At 46.8% G+C, this 17714-nt stretch overlaps 2 protein-coding genes across 4 annotated transcripts in view; both read right to left on the bottom strand.

The window, feature by feature from the left end:
- The window catches only part of LOC121539126 (protein numb homolog), a 135340-nt gene extending 130744 nt beyond the window's left edge, over positions 1–4596 (bottom strand). For all 3 annotated transcript variants that reach the window (XM_041847392.2, XM_041847389.2, XM_041847390.2), the window contains exon 1: positions 4333–4596. The gene's annotated coding sequence lies outside the window, so the exon portion shown is untranslated. The remainder of the gene's footprint in view (positions 1–4332) is intronic.
- Positions 4597–10285: 5689 nt separating this feature from the next.
- Positions 10286–17714, bottom strand: part of galnt16 (UDP-N-acetyl-alpha-D-galactosamine:polypeptide N-acetylgalactosaminyltransferase 16) — a 57184-nt gene continuing 49755 nt past the window's right edge. Inside the window, exons 12-14 of the mRNA XM_041847393.2 lie at positions 16245–16371; positions 15059–15175; positions 10286–10461 (exon numbers count right to left, since the gene is read on the bottom strand). Coding sequence (XP_041703327.1) covers positions 10318–10461; positions 15059–15175; positions 16245–16371 — 388 coding nt within the window. The 3' untranslated portion in view covers positions 10286–10317. The remainder of the gene's footprint in view (positions 10462–15058; positions 15176–16244; positions 16372–17714) is intronic.

Genomic DNA, 17714 nt, shown 5'->3' with positions numbered 1-17714 from the left:
ACGGAGAGAGAGCGGCTGTAGGATTTAGTCCCAGTTGGTACTCAACAGTTACATGGATTGCTAGCCTAGTGTGTTGAACTGGTAAAGATGGTTTTGTATAATTCCCTAGTAATGCACATTTCCCAATTAACATAAGCCATAATGATGGTTATGACTTAATGAAGTGATCAGTCTGCATGTTGATCAGACTCTAAGCTAATAAATATTATGTTACCAGCCCCTGGAGCACCAAACCCATGTTGTCATCAACCACAGTTTAACCACCTGCTCTGGAGAAGGGACACGCATTAGCACCAACCCACACCCAACCACCCACACCCAACCACCCACACCATGTTAAAACTGATACCTACTAAATACAACAAGCCTCAGCACACACTTGGTAGGCTGCGTGGGAATGATACAGATCGGATACAGAATTCTACTCTAAAAAGCTTATTCCCTTCACTCAGCTCATTATAAAATCAGAGCACAGACCCATTTAAATACTGATGGGACTCTAGACAGGACAGCGATCTCCTTTCCACATGCCCAACGTCAGGAAACAAGCAGAACAGATCTGTTCATTAGGACATGGAATGAGAGATTGGGAGTGATCAAAACGAACACATCTTCTATCAAAAGAACACATTTCTGAACGCACCCCATCATAGTACGGCCATCTTGTCTGTGTCGGTCTGTCTGTCAGTCTAGAACAGTGCTCAGTAACTGACCACGTCGACGTTGCCCACAGTGTTCCAGACAGTAGCTCATATCCTGTTTAAGGTCTTATTGGGGACAAGCTTTTTACATGGACCTTTGATATCCCTCTCATGAGTATCCCTGTGTCCATGAATAAACAGAATACTCCTCATTTAAGTTAATATGGGTTAAATGGAATAGTACAGGTGTTGCCAAACTTTTTTTGGCCCACGACCCCATTTTGATATCTGAAAATTCTCACAAACCCCAACATTGGTGCTATGGCTGTCAATTGCAAAACATTCTAACAGTATTTCTAATTGTATTCTCAACTCACCATCATATACTTTTAAATGCGGGGCTATGACAGTCCATTGCAAATTAGTCTGACAATAATTTCGCTTATCTCACCACCACTAAAGCTTGATGCATGTCACGTCCGAGCTTCTCAAAGTCAGTCCAGCGTGGTTGACAGCGTGAGCACCTCATCTCTCCTGTCACATCCAACCTGGATTGATATTTGTTTTTAATGAATCAGCTTACCGTGAGTTTTAACGCTCGGAGGGAGATGTCACTGTATTCCCTTTGAATCAGGAACTAAAACTCCTCCATAGCGACCCGTGAATAGAGTACCACAGTATGAGTAATAATACCCATAAAACCTAGCGGTCAAACAAGGAAATGGTTAAAAAAATAAAATAATTTTACACTATTTATTTTTTCCATAGGGTATTTTAGAAACACTTAAAATAAGGTATCTGTTCCGTGTAGACTTACCCTGGCGTGACGTTTTGAAGACCGTGTAAATATCTCTAGGACAAGGTGACTTTTATCAATATATTTGCCTGTATTTACCCCCCCAATAATGAAATGCTAATTAGCTGCTAATGTGGCCATCATAAATAACTACAAATGCCATGGTAATCTGGACTGTGAACTGTCTTGTGCAAGTTTTAAATTGACACAATACCTGTTAGAAAAGGTGTCAGCTAGAGATGACGTGCAGAAGCTTGCAGGGATTTGTAGTTTTGCATGATGTCTACTTTGATGCTAATTTGCATTTTCGAAATCTGAGAGTAAATTGAGCATAATATATTGATAAAAGTCACCTTGTCCGAGAGGGATTTACATGTTACCAAAACGTCACGCCAGGGTAAGCCTACACGAAACACAGACCTTATTTTAAGTGTTTCTAAAATTCCCTATGTGAAAAATTTATGGTGGAAAAACGATTGGAAGCACTTTTTGAAGTGATTTGTTTGACAATCAGATAAACATCACAACACCTCGAAAAACAACAGTAAATGGGATAAGATGTTTACATGCCACAGTATCCCGTCTAAGATCAGCATATCCCAGGCATCTTATCCGGGTTTCAAATAACCGGGACACAAGCTTTTTCGGGTTATTGTAAAACGGGATATGATGTTAACATGTGTCAACTCAAAAACAGAATACTTGAGTATCCTGAATGCTAACGGGATATTGGTGTGCGTGTAAACGTTGTCACTAATCAGTCAGTCACGACGTGGATGAACGGTTGCCAGGAGAAGGCCTCCAGAGAGCGAACACAGAACACGCCGAGACAACCTAGCAGCAGTTTAGTCTCAGTATGCTTTCCACACACCGCAGACTGAGTCCCAAATGGCACAGGGCCTGGCCAAAAGTAGTGCACTAAATAGGGAATCATGTGTAATTTGGAACACAGCCACAGACTGAGTCCCAGGCAGGCATTCTGCTCCTCTGTCATACTGCTGCCTGTCAGAACCAAGTCTTTGGTACAAAGAATTGTCACACTCATTCATTCTCCTGAGGATGAAATGTTATCAGCTCAACACCTGCTCAAAGAGCAGAGTTTGTCATTGCTCTGAAAAATAAATGCCAAAAAGGGAGAGAAAGGAAGAGCAGAGGGCTTCATTGCTAACTAGAGCATCATATTGACCAACGAAACAAACCGGTTGTTTTTAAGTAGCAGCAGAATTAATAAGAGTTATTTGTGGGGAGGGAGTATTAATTAAAACAGACATTTATACTGTGGTCATTACCTTCCCCTAATGGCATCCCACAAACCAATCAATAACCATGTTAGTGTTCTAGTGGCCAATCAAACTGCATCACAGTAACAAGCTTCAATAGATCTGTTGGGGTGATTGTTGAATCACTTCGTAAGAGTGTTGGGCCAGTAACCAAATGGTTGCCGGTTCGAAACCCCTGAGAAAGATATGTCTGTGTGTCCTTTGAACAAGGCATTAAACCCTAATTGCTCCTGTAAGGATAAGAGCATCTGCTAAATGACTAAAATGTAAATAACAGGGAAAGGCTAACTTTCCACTCCCGTCTTTGGCAAATGACAGTAGTGCAACGTTAGCTAAAAAAAAGACTGGCTATCAGACTAGGAAAAAGGTGGTTACTAGAAAGATATTTTGGTGAACGTTGAAAGTCATCCAGATACACCACCATCACATAAACCTAATCTCTGTGGGAAATGTTTTCGAAGGAAGGGAGGTGTGTGTGAGTCAGGAGATGGATAAGAGGTGTAGTGGCTGTGTGTGTCAGTCTAATTCCATTCCTTGTTATTGCATTTGACGGGAATACCACTGAGAATCTCAACGAGGACAGGTTGTCTTCATTCAATGGGGCTGTTGGAATTGCAACACAGAATCTATATGACGATGATTCATTGGGAGATTACACATGCTGGCAACTTGTTCAGTTTCACTCTCTGCCCGCCCAACCCTACTTGGCTTCGAGGCAGGTGGATGTCAAGATAATCATGGGTGTTGGAAAATCAACTCAAGAGTAGTCAGTGCCACACATGAGTGGAAATGTAAGGTGACGTTTGCGTACCTTGCAGGTTTCATGTCAGACAAGGTCTTTACTCACACGTTCAGTTTCATCCTAAAAATGTTATTCTTACATTGACAATCAACGTTTAACGACAAAAAGGAAGGATCCTGACCATGTAACATTTAAAAGGAGAGCTAGCTACTAGGTTAAAGCAGAACCCCAACCATGAAGAACACAGCCATCGTCGTGAAACAGACTTCAAGCATGTTAGCTAGTTGGCTAATTTAGAGAGCTAACAGTAGTAGCTAGCTCACTAACTAGTTAACCTTAGTCACTAAAGCCATGGCTTTGAGACTAACGTTACGCAGTAAGGTAGTAGGCTTCAGTCCATATGTTACGCATTTCACGTTGAAACTACCTCGCTATCTAGTTAACTATCAAGAGATAGCTATCATAGAATCAAATGATAGCTAACGTTACGTGGATTCACATCATTTTGACTAACGTTAGCTACTCTTGAGCTATTCAGTAGACGATTAACTAGCGCTGTCGACCCAGCAGCAAAGTTAGCTAGCTAGCTTATAGCCGTCATAACGCTTCTAGAGCCGTTAAGTTTGGCTTATTCACTGGCAAACTAACATGTATTTCTAGTTCGCTGACTGTTAGCTCATAGTGTACCAGTTTCAGCTATGGTTCATTCGGTTCTAATGTTGCCAGCTAGCTAGTTAGCATTTGCCCGGATAGCTAGCGTCGCTAGCTGTGAACCCCAGGCAAAACATCTATTTTTTTTCCTTCTACCGTTAGTAAGCGCACCGACTAACGATAATTAGATATCATTTTAAAATACCTAAGTTGTCCCCTTACCTGTGACCAGCGCCCCGATCCAGAAGTCAGTCAAATTCGATCACCTCTCTCTCGAACCTGGCCGATATAATATTAAATTCCAGAGAAAGTGTTATTGGGAATGAACTCTATCCTGCTAGAGGTCTGACTTCACCATACGATCGAGTGGCTATGTCATAAACTCTCAAAGTTCCGTAATGGGACAAAAATGGCAGCCATCTTGGTCAGGGAGAAATTCAAAACCAGTTTAAAGATGTAAATGCACTCTGGCCATCTACTCCGATTTCAGAGCGCTCTAGTCTGAGAGTGCCAGAGCGCAGAATAACTAATAGAGCCCCACAGTGGAGGTGTCATAATACCCATAAAACCTAGCGGTCAAACAGGGAAATGGTTCCAATCGTTTTTCCACCATTCATTTTTCCCATAGGGGATTTTAGAAACACTATTTCATGTTTCATGTAGGCCATTTCCCTGTTTGACCGCTAGGTTCTATGGGTATTATGACTCATACTGTGGTACTCTATTAGTTTCACCTGCCTGTCCACTCCCTGATTCAACCAAACCTGGACCCTGGCAACTGACTGCCCCTGTCCTTATCCATTCTTCTTGTTCTTCTTTGAGCTTTATTGGCAGACTACACTCATAAGGTGTATTGCCGCCACCTACTGTACGGGGTAGTGAAAAATACCCCCAAAACAAAAAATATTTTGGATTAACAAATTCATACTAATTACCAAAAACACTAACCAAATTCACACTACTACCCTAAATTTCAAACAAAAACAAAAAACTGTACTCCTTCAGTCGGATTTAAATGTCTATTCAGATCCCTACACAGGCTCAGGAACCCGGGAGGGGGGAACCTCTTCATTCAGTACTCCCTGTAACATTTCGGCTGTAAAGTCCTGGAGATCCAGAAATCTATTTGCCGCCTTCACAATGATGTCTAGCTTCTTTGATTTTGTATTAGTTTGACTAGTGCAATTTATCACTTGCGCTATAAAACGCAACAAAGTCCACCTTCTTCACTGTTAGTGTGTCGGGATCCTTCTCCTGCATGGCATTCACTACAGACTGTGGGACATCCACTACAATCTACTCACTCCTTCAGCTATTTTCGTCCTTATCCATTGGGTAATGTCTGCAAGTTTACAGTGAAATTCAAGGTGCTTGATTGATAAATAAATAAGTGATAGACAGATGAAAGGGGCGGGACTTACAGCCGGTTACTTTTGTGGTGTGCACTTTGAAAATGCACCATCTATGAAATCTGTATCCAATAGGATTTTCAATAGATGAAAGCTACATAGACCTACTCATGAGTCCTCTGTCTGCTTGTCAGGTCATTTGAGTTTGAACTGAATGGAATAGAACCGGTGTAGTGTCCCCTTGGCCTCCCACAATAACAATGTTCCCACATAGGTCTGGGATATATACGACACTAGCACAGATGGGTCCTTTACCTATGTAATCATGCACATGTCAAGACAGGGAAGCATAAAGCCATATATCCCTCTATAACTCTGCTCTGGATCTATCAATAGGCCAGCTTATTCCAGTTATAGTACACTACTCTGGTCAAAAGTAGTACACTATGTAGGGAATAGGGTGCCATTTGGGACACAATATCTCTTCATGGTCGGCAATGAACACCTGGATCAACAGGTTGGGACCCTGAACAATGTCAACAAAGGCAAGAGGGGCCGACCCAGAGTTTCCCCTCCTGTCTATTCATCCATTCCCTGACGATCCCATTCGGACACAGTCCTATTCAATATACTGTAGTTTGGGATTTCTTAACTGCATTTAAACAGCATATGATTCTGAACAGCACTGCATTTGCATGGCCAACAACAATAGCAGGCAGCCCTTGGTCTTGGGCTAAAATGATACTAAGTCCAGAAGAAGAGGAAGAGTACAACTGGGCCCTTTGTTGTGGCTCCTTCCCTGATGTATCCATTCTATTCTGTGGCTCCCCCGCCCCCATTCATTCTGATGAGAACTGACTCCTTTCAAGGGGCAATCTGCGATTGTTACATCCATTTTTGGACTTTTAAAGTTAACAATATATACTGTACCCATTGATTATTGAAGAATATAACTTAGCCTCATTAGCTTAGTGCAACTGTCGTACCCCCTCAGAACCCAAAATATATGCTTGTTTTACTCCTTTGTTTGTAAACAATATAATCGTAAACAAACACTGCATAGCCTCAAAACATGGTTACAACTATAATATAGATATCATGGATGGTCAGTCCAGCTCTGTTAATGAAGTATTTCTACAGGCCCATCCCTCAGCAGTTTACCAGAACAGTGGTGGGGTGGGATGACCCTTTATTGTTATTGTTCGAACACAGATTGCCCCTTTAAAGGCCAGTAGTTTATCAGTATCAGCTGCATTCCACACATAGCTGTAGGTACTGGGGAGGAAACGGGGGTTTGGTCAGCAGGCAGGCAGCTGTATGCTGGACTGCAGTGCAGATAGACTTCTTGGAAAAACTAGGCTATGATTCTAAAGCCTGTTGTGCTCTAGCAACATTTATCTTGATCTCCCTGACCCTCTGTCTACCTGTCTACCTGTCTACCTGTCTACCTGTCTACCTGCCAACCTGTCTACCTGCCAACCTGTCTACCTGTCTACCTGCCAACCTGTCTACCTGCCTACCTGTCTACCTGTCTACCTGCCAACCTGTCTACCTGTCTACCTGCCAACCTGCCAACCTGTCTTCATACTTGCAGGAAACAAACACACACCTACTGGTATGCACGTACACAAACAACAACAATGTCATCCTGTCTGGCTCAGGAAATACGATTTCTGATTATCACCAATAGTTATCCCAAACTGTCACTGAAACAAAACAGTCAATTGTGTAAACTCTTAACTGTCTTCCATCATTGGGTGTGTTCATACCTCCCAACATATTGACCAGGCTCTCCACATGGTCCTGACCTCTCATTGGTTGTTAAGGCTGCCACACACCCGACACAAAGAGAGACATTTTAGTAGAAAACGACAAAACGACACTCTGACGCTGCTGCAGGCGGCTGCTGAGGGGAGGACGGCTCTTAATAAGGGCTGGAACGGAGCACATGGAATGGCATCAAACACCTGGAAACCATGGAAACCATGTGTTTGATGTATTTTGATACCATTCCACTGATTCCGCTTCAGTCATTACCACGAGCCCGTCCTCCCCAATTAAGGTGCCACCAACCCCCTGTGGTGCGTAACGGCATTTAGGGCTTATGTTGAGGCCGGAGAATGGTCATTTCCTCCTCCATGACACAGGTTTGATGGAGTAGACGGCAGCCCTTCTAATATAAAAAATATACATATATTTACAGTCTTTTTCTGACTTTATTGAACCGATAGAGAGGATGACAGTAGGGAGAGATAGAGGTCAAAGGGCACTAGGTCAGATTCTAACCAACACCGTAGACGTGACGGAGGCTGCAGCCTTACACAGGCCCTTCTATTCTTGAAAGATCACATAGACACATTTAAAAACCAACCACCTCAGACAAAAGACCGTACATGAAGGGTGAGATGCTGCCAACCTGATCTATTTACGTGGTTATCATGCCCTCTAGTGGTGTTACGTTGTGCTACAGCCAACAGGTTCACGTGGTCTGAAATACTTTACAGTCAACGCTCCCCCTCTTGGACACATGTATTATCTCTGACATTAAAGTACATTAATTAATACATCCCAAATGGTACCCTATTCCCTATATAGTACACTACTTTTGAGTTGTGCACTATATAGGGGATAGGGTGCCATTTGCAATGGTGTAAAGTACTTAAGTAAAAATACTTTAAAGTACTACTTCAGTAGTTTTTTTGGGTATCTGTACTTTACTATTTCAATGTTTTACTACTTTTACTTCACTACATTCCTAAAGACAATTATGTACTTTTTACGCCATACATTTTCCCTGACACACAAAAGTACTAGTTACATTTTGAATGCTTAGCAGGACAGGAAAATGGTCCAATTCACACTCTTAGAGAACATCCCTGGTCATCTCTACTGCCTCTGATCTGGCGGACTCACTAAACACACACACTTTGATTGTAAATGTCTGAGTGTCGGAGAAGATAGCCCCTGGCTATCTGTACATTTAAAAAACAAGAAAATGGTGCCGTCTGGTTTGCTTAATATAAGGAATTTGAAATGATTTATACATTTACTTTTGATACTTAAGTATATTTAAAACCAAATACTTTCAGACGTTTACTCAAGTAGTTTACTGGGTGACTTTCACTTTTACTTGAGTCATTTTCTATTAAGGTTTCTTTACTTTTACTGAAGTATGACAATGGTGTTCTTTTCCCACCACTGGCCATTTGGGACACAGACTATGAAAATGCAGTGCAGCATTTGTCAACTGATTAGGCTAGCCTGGGTACCAGTCTGTTTGTATTAAGGACTTTATCATAGCCTGGGTACCAGTCTGTTTGTATTAAGGACTTTATCATAGCCTGGGTACCAGTCTGTTTGTGCCCTTGTCATGACAAGAAGTGGCATGATGGAACAAACATACTGGTACCCAGTACTTAATACAAACAGACTGCTACCCAGGCTATGATAAAGTACTTAATACAAACAGACTGGTACCCAGGCTATGATAAAGTACTTAATACAAACAGACTGGTACCCAGGCTATGATAAAGTCCTTAATACAAACAGACTGGTATCCAGGCTATGATAAAGTCCTTAATACAAACAGACTGGTACCCAGGCTATGATAAAGTCCTTAATACAAACAGACTGGTACCCAGGCTATGATAAAGTACTTAATACAAACAGACTGGTACCCAGGCTATGATAAAGTCCTTAATACAAACAGACTGGTACCCAGGCTATGATAATGCATGAAGAACAGAAAACACATCATAGTGTCAACATGATTTATTTCTCAAACAACATATAGGCTACTTTAACTTTACACAAAATCCAAGCACATTTTAGCTTAGACTATGTACATAAAATTACAAAGAAAAAAACATAACATTCTTTGGGCTTGACCATGCAAAACAATAAATAATGTTCCTGAAAATGCTTTGCATGGCACTTTTTAAAACAGCTATTCAGTCAAATATACTCTGCCCAGTTGATATCAGTTGGCGTTGGGCTTCCATGGTCTACGATCTGCATATCTGTCCCAAACCTATGCCAGGGCAACAAGACAGATTCAGAACTGACTTGGGGTCAGAGTGTTAACAGTAGGTGTATTCAGGTGCATTTTCTACAATATGCACCCTTTTCTTCTAAGAGGCAATGATCATCATTCCTACTTTAGCAATTTGTTGTCCAGGATTTGTTGACAGAAAAAATAAGGTTGAGATTTGCAAGAAGAAATTTGAGTGAAAAGCTTGGATAACAACCTACAGTAGGAGAAACCACACCATCCTATAGGATGAAGGACTGTAGAGCACAGGAGGCTGCTGAGAGGAGGACGGCTCATAATAATGTCCGGAACGGAGCAGATGGAACGGCATCAAACACCTGGAAACCATGTGTCTGATGTAGTTGATACCATTCCATTCATTGCGCTCCACTCATTAACACGAGCTCGTCCTCCCCAATTCAGGTACCACCAACCCCCTGTGCTGTACAGATACGACCAGGGCCCGTATTCAGGTCCCCCCCATGTCTATGTCATCTTATTCATTATTATCTAAGAGGCTAAACGGGATCCTAGATCAGCGCTCCTGCTCTTTCATACTCTGAGACTCTTTATGAATATGGGCCCAGACCTCTGGTACTGTACAGGTGAGGCCTCTATCAGGCTTGGTTGGTGAAGGCCTAACAGGCCTTTCATCTCAGCCTCCTTGGTGTGGCTCTTGTCAGTCTGACACTCAGGACAGAAACATCCGGAAAACATCAACAAAGTAGAGTTGTTTGTTACATCCTCTTCCTCCCCCTCCTCCTCCTCCCCCCTCCTCCTCCCCCCTCCTCCTCCTCCTCCTCTCCCCAACCACCAGGGTTCAGATAATCAGGTGATGAGTTGTGGCTCCCAGACCTGACTGGCCAGCTGGGGGCGACACTGAGTGATAGCTGGAGGGCCGGCCGGAGGCTGACTATCCAGACACAGACCACTGACCATGTGCTGCAGGGCTGGTCCCTTCGGCTTCCACTTCTACAGTAGGTGAAGGAGAGAGAGAGAGAGAGAGAGAGAGAGAGAGAGAGAGAGAGAGAGAGAGAGAGAGAGAGAGAGAGAGAGAGAGAGAGAGAGAGAGAGAGAGAGAGAGAGAGAGAGAGAGGGAGAGAGAGAGAGAGAGAGAGAGAGAGAGAGAGAGAGAGAGAGAGAGAGAGAGGGGGAGAGAGAGAGAGAGAGAGAGAGAGAGAGAGAGAGAGAGAGAGAGAGAGAGAGAGAGACAGAGAGAGAGAGAGAGAGAGAGAGAGAGAGAGAGGAGAGAACAGAGAGAGAGAGAGAGAGAGAGAGAGAGAGAGAGAGAGAGAGAGAGAGAGAGAGAGAGAGAGAGAGAGAGAGAGAGAGAGAGAGAGAGAGAGAGAGAGAGAGAGAGAGAGAGAGAGAGAGAGAGAGAGGGAGAGAGAGAGAGAGAGAGAGAGAGAGAGAGAGAGAGAGAGAGAGAGAGAGAGAGAGAGAGAGAGAGAGAGAGAGAGAGAGAGAGAGAGAGGAGAGAGAGAGAGAGAGAGACAGAGAGAGAGGGAGGGAGGGAGGGAGGGAGGGAGGGAGGGAGAGAGAGAGAGAGAGAGAGAGAGACAGAGACAGAGACAGGAGAGAGAGAGAGAGAGAGAGAGAGAGAGAACACATTAACAACACATGAGATAACAAACTAACATTGTCATTTGGACAGCTTAACGTCATTTGGACAGCTTAACGTCATTTGGACAGCTTAACGTCATTTGGACAGTTTAACGTCATTTGGACACTATAACGTCATTTGGACACCATAACTTCATTTGGACACCATAACGTCATTTGGACACCATAACTAGATAGGTAGGTAGATAGATAGAGGGCCGGCTAAGCCCTAAGCGAGATTTGGTTGGTCACTGACAGTGACTGATAAAAACAAGAGGAAAAACTACTGATGCACGACCACATTGTGAACTTGCACCTTGTCTATTCACCTTGTGTATTCTACTATTCTAATTCTCAAGTTGAGACCCCCAATATTTTATTTTTATATTTATAGAGGCGTTTTGGTATCTGAGAGGAGCGGACCAGAAGGTTTGAGTTAGAGTTGAGTAATGGGGTCTGACTCTGACGTGGACTACAGTAATCAGAGTGATTGAGCAGTTCTCTTTGGGAGAGACACAGGCCAGAACACTCAGCTCAGCAAAAGTCCAGCCCAGGTGCAGACGGAGAGAACGCTGCAACCCGGCCTATATGTCTCACAATAAAACACCCTGGGCCTGTCTCAAACGGTACCCTATTGCCCATACAGTGCAGTTACTGTTGACCAGAGCTTTATGTTAACAAAGAGAGCCTAATGTCTGGTGATTCATTCTGATTCAGTCTGCAACATTATTACATTATTTCTGCTGGAGAGGGAACAGTGTGATTACTCTGTCTTTGTTGCTTCCAGCAGAATAACATTCCCCAATAAGTCACGATGAGCACGTCTAAATACTAAAATCTCTATCATACAATCATTTAAAGCAGTGCTCCCCTCCCAGGGGTCTGTGACTCCCCTCCCAGGGGTCTGTGACTCCCCTCCCAGGGGTCTGTGACTCCCCTCCCAGGGGTCTGTGACTCCCCTCCCAGGGGTCTGTGACTCCCGTCCCAGGGGTCTGTGACTCCCGTCCCAGGGGTCTGTGACTCCCCTCCCAGGGGTCTGTGACTCCCCTCCCAGGGGTCTGTGACTCCCCTCCCAGGGGTCTGTGACTCCCGTCCCAGGGGTCTGTGACTCCCCTCCCAGGGGTCTGTGACTCCCCTCCCAGGGGTCTGTGACTCCCCTCCCAGGGGTCTGTGACTCCCCTCCCAGGGGTCTGTGACTCCCGTCACAGTTGATACAGTGGAAATAGCAGAGGTAACTCTATAGGGAAGAGGGTTAGAGCAGAGTAGACACAGACCATGCGTCCCAAATGGCACCCTATTTGACGTTTTAGTCATTTTTAGCGGACGCTCTTATCCAGGGCGACTTACAGTTAGTGAGTGCGTAATTTTTTTTTCCATACTGGCCCTCCCCCCCGTGGGAAACGAACCCACAACCCCTGGCGTTGCAAGCGCCATGCTCTTACCAACTGAGCTACAGGGGGACTTACCTTTGACTTTTAGCCCTATTAGGCCGTGGTCTAAAGTAGTGCACTGTGTAGGGAAGAGGGTGTCATTTGAGACGTATTACTGGAGTGGTTAGAAATCACTTGGCAGAGACAGGAAAGCAGGGGGTTTATGCCGCTGTGTTGATGATGCACGAACAACAACAGTCTCCCACAGGGGCCAAATACAGATAACTACAACCAGATGGGAGGGTTGAGGTTAGTAAGGAGTTACCTTAGGGAGAGAGGGGAGTGGGAGGGTCTGTGTGTGTGTGGTGACAGTAATATTAATGTTCCCACGGATCCCAAAGGGATTCCAAAATGAAACACCCCGAGTAGGTCAGAGATGGATACTGTACAGCACTAGTCACTGGATCACTATTTACAGTGTTCATATCCTCTGACTCACAGCATCTGGTCCCGTTAACATTAATGACATATGGCTTTAGATACAATCTCAACAAAGGGAATCACATTTCTATCCAAACTCTATGGTTTGTGTTATTATTATGGAATAATACAGCTAGTATTCTGTTGCTGTGGCGCTAACCTCAGACCAGGTCTGTATCCTGAATGGCACCATATTCCCTATTCAGGGCTCTGATTAAAAAGTAGTGTACTATATAGGGAATAGGGTGCCACTTGGGACGTAGACTGAGCTTTGGGCTGGAGAGGCCGACCATGGCCCAGAGCAGAACAGAACAGCGGTGAATAATGGGAACGCTGACTGACTCCCTAGGAACTCTAGAGAGATGGGGCTGCTGGGAGATGAGAGGTAGGCTGGCCCAGGAACTCTAGAGAGATGGGACTGCTGGGAGATGAGATGATAGGCTGGCCCAGGAACTCTAGAGAGATGTGACTGCTGGGAGATGAGATGATAGGCTGGCCCAGGAACTCTAGAGAGATGTGACTGCTGGGAGATGAGATGATAGGCTGGCCCAGGAACTCTAGAGAGATGGGACTGCTGGGAGATGAGAGGTAGGCTGGCCACACGGTTCGGGTTAGAGCTCCTGCCTAGACGCTATAGATCAACAGTGGAGCTGGTCCAACTGCAGCGGAGATGGAGGGATGGAGGGATAGAGGGATGGAGAGATGGGGGATAGAGGGATGAGAGATGGAGGGATGTGGAGATGGGGGGATAGAGGGATGGGGAGATGGGGGGATGGGGAGATGGGGGATAGAGGGATGGAGAGATGGGGAGATGGGGGGATGGAGAGATGGGGGATAGAGGGATGGGGGATGGAGAGATGGGGGATAGAGGGATGGGGGATGGAGAGATGGAGAGATGGGGGGATAGAGGGATGGAGAGATGGAGAGATGGGGGGATAGAGGGATGGGGGGATGGAGAGATGGAGAGATGGGGGGATAGAGGGATGGGGAGATGGGGGATAGAGGGATGGAGAGATAGAGGGATGGAGAGATGGGGGATAGAGGGATGGAGGGATGGGGGATGGAGAGATGGAGAGATAGAGGGATGGGGAGATGGGGGATAGAGGGATGGGGAGATGGGGGATAGAGGGATGGAGGGATAGAGGGATGGAGGATAGAGGGATGGAGAGATGGGGGATAGAGGGATGGGGGATAGAGGGATGGTGGATAGAGGGATGGGGATAGAGAGATGGAGGGATGGAGAGATGGGGGATAGAGGGATGGAGAGATGGGGGATAGAGGGATGGAGGGATAGAGGGATGGAGGGATAGAGGGATGGAGGGATAGAGGGATGGAGGATAGAGGGATGGAGAGATGGGGATAGAGGGATGGAGAGATGGGGGATAGAGGGATGAGAGATTGAGGGATGGAGAGATTGAGGGATGGAGCGATGGAGGGATGGAGGGATGGAGGGATGGAGGGATGGGGGATAGAGGGATAGAGAGATGGAGGATAGAGGGATGGAGAGATGGGGGGATAGAGGGATGAGAGATTGAGGGATGGAGAGATTGAGGGATGGAGCGATGGAGGGATGGAGGGATGGAGGGATGGAGGGATGGGGGATAGAGGGATGGGGGATAGAGGGATAGAGAGATGGAGGATAGAGGGATGGAGAGATGGGGGGATAGAGGGATGGAGGGATGGGGAGATGGGGGATAGAGTGATGGAGACATGGAGGATAGAGTGATGGAGAGATGGGGGATAGAGTGATGGAGACATGGAGGATAGAGTGATGGAGAGATGGGGGATAGAGGGATGGAGAGATGGGGGGATAGAGTGATGGAGAGATGGGGGATAGAGTGATGGAGAGATGGAGGATAGTGATGGAGATATGGGGGATAGAGGGATGGAGAGATGGAGGATAGAGGGATGGAGAGTACAACATTCACTCAGAGCAACAGTGACTATGTTACAGGGCAGGTTGTTTTACCCATTAAACTAACCCTTTTACCACGTTCCACACCCATGAAGCCACAAATCCTTCCTCAGAACCATGATGCCACCCTAACCTCCTAGCCCGGCTGACTGTGTGCTCACCTGTCTGCCTGTCTGTCTGCCTGCCTGCCTGCCTGTCTCACCTGTCGGGGCTCCTTGTTGCTGCAGGGTTCCATCTTGACCTTTGACCCAGCAGTAAAAGCTGTAATGGCGAGACACAGGTCCTGCTGTCGTAGTAGAGGCTCCGCCAGCTCCCATTTCTGCAAGAGAGAGAGAGAGAGAGAGAGAGAGAGAGAGAGAGAGAGAGAGAGAGAGAGGAGAGACAGAGACAGAGAGAGAGAGAGAGAGAGAGAGAGAGAGAGAGAGAGAGAGAGAGAGAGAGAGAGAGAGAGAGAGAGAGAGAGAGAGAGAGAGAGAGAGAGAGAGAGAGAGAGAGAGCAGAGAGAGAGAGTGTAATGTTTACTGTTAATATTTATTGTTTATTTCACTTTTGTTTACTATCTACTTCACTTGCTTTGGCAATGTTAACACACATTTCCCATGCCAATAAAGCCCTTAAAAAATTGAAATTGAGAGAGAGAGAGGGGAGAGAGAGAGAGAGAAGAGAGAGAAGAGAGAGAGAGAGAGAGAGAGAGAGAGAGAGAGAGAGAGAGAGAGAGAGAGAGAGAGAGAGAGAGAGAGAGATGGGCTTAGTAGTTTTCTTGGACAGATATCAACACACATGAAAAAGCATCCCAGCAAACACAGGACATTAAACAAGTATTGACTACCTTGTCAGGACATTCTGGTGACTTGTCAGGACATTGTGGCCCTGATAAGGTAGGAAAACATGGGGCAAGTGGTCCTGACATGTCCCTAGTGGTGGGTGATGGTCCTGACATGTCCCTAGTGGTGGGTGATGGTACTGACATGTCCCTAGTGGTGGGTGATGGTCCTGACCTGTCCCTAGTAGTGGGTGATGGTACTGACCTGTCCCTAGTGGTGGGTGATGGTCCTGACCTGTCCCTAGTGGTGGGTGATGGTACTGACATGTCCCTAGTGGTGGGTGATGGTCCTGACCTGTCCCTAGTGGTGGGTGATGTTACTGACATGTCCCTAGTGGTGGGTGATGGTACTGACCTGTCCCTAGTGGTGGGTGATGTTACTGACATGTCCCTAGTGGTGGGTGATGGTCCTGACCTGTCCCTAGTGGTGGGTGATGTTACTGACATGTCCCTAGTGGTGGGTGATGGTACTGACCTGTCCCTAGTGGTGGGTGATGTTACTGACATGTCCCTAGTGGTGGGTGGTGGTACTGACCTGTACCTAGTGGTGGGTGGTGGTACTGACCTGTGACTGCGGCCTCATAGCTCCAGAGCTCCTACACTCTGCCAGACCCAGGCTGTCTGAACCATGGGTCTCCAGACATAGCCCTCCCTGCCTCAACACACTGGACACTGCATCCTGCTCCGGGACCCTGGGGGGAGAGGGGGAGGGAGATGGAGAGGGAGAGAAGGAGGAGAGAGGAGAGTGAGAGAGAGGAGACAGAGAGAGAGAGAGAGAGAGAGAGAGAGAGAGAGAGAGAGAGAGAGAGAGAGAGAGAGAGAGAGAGAGAGAGAGAGAGAGAGAGAGAGGGGGAGAGAGAGAAAGAGAGACAGAGAGAGAGACAGAGAGACAGTGAGAGAGAGAGAGAAAGAGAGAAAGAGAGGGAGGAGACAGACAGACAGAGAGGGAGCGAGAGTGAGAGAGAGAGAGAGGAGTCAGAGAGAGAGGAGAAAGACAGACAGACAGACAGAGAGCGAGACAACTTTATCTGTATATTTCTGTTTTAATTGTTTTTACTTGGGTGAGTATGATTCCAAATGTATTCATAAATAACACATGGTAAGAAAACGTGAAAGTGAACAGAGAAACAGGGGGTAAGGGGGAGTGAGAGGAAGCTATTATGGAATTGAAGAGATGGACTGTGTTAATGCTACTCTAGCTAGTCATTTCATCTGGGCAGGTGTTGGGAGGGGGCAGGTGTTGGGAGGGGCAGGTGTTGGGAGGGGCAGGTGTTGGGGGGGCATATGTTGGGGGGGCAGGTGTTGGGGGGGCAGGTGTTGGGGGGCAGGTGTTGGGGGGCAGGTGTTGGGAGGGGCAGGTGTTGGGAGGGGCAGGTGTTGGGAGGGGCAGGTGTTGGGAGGGGCAGGTGTTGGGGGGCATATGTTGGGGGGCAGGTGTTGGGGGGCAGGTGTTGGGGGGCAGGTGTTGGGGGGCAGGTGTTGGGGGGCATATGTTGGGGGGGCAGGTGTTGGGGGGCAGGTGTTGGGGGCAGGTGTTGGGAGGGGCAGGTGTTGGGAGGGGCAGGTGTTGGGAGGGGCAGGTGTTGGGAGGGGCAGGTGTTGGGGGGGGCATATGTTGGGGGGGCAGGTGTTGGGGGGCAGGTGTTGGGAGGGGGCAGGTGTTGGGAGGGGCAGGTGTTGGGAGGGGCAGGTGTTGGGAGGGGCAGGTGTTGGGAGGGGCAGGTGTTGGGAGGGGCAGGTGTTGGGAGGGGCAGGTGTTGGGAGGGGGCATATGTTGGGGGGGCAGGTGTTGGGGGGCAGGTGTTGGGAGGGCAGGTGTTGGGGGGCAGGTGTTGGGGGGCAGGTGTTGGGGGCAGGTGTTGGGAGGGGCAGGTTTTGGGAGGGGCAGGTGTTGGGAGGGGGCAGGTGTTGGGGGGGCAGGTGTTGGGGGGGCAGGTGTTGGGGGGGGCAGGTGTTGGGGGGCAGGTGTTGGGGGGCAGATGTTGGGAGGGCAGGTGTTGGGGGGCAGATGTTGGGAGGGCAGGTGTTGGGGGGG

This window comes from Coregonus clupeaformis, chromosome 25 (genome assembly GCF_020615455.1).
Source record: "Coregonus clupeaformis isolate EN_2021a chromosome 25, ASM2061545v1, whole genome shotgun sequence".
In the NCBI taxonomy this organism is placed as follows: domain Eukaryota; kingdom Metazoa; phylum Chordata; class Actinopteri; order Salmoniformes; family Salmonidae; genus Coregonus; species Coregonus clupeaformis.
This window is presented reverse-complemented; position numbering and strand designations above follow the sequence as displayed.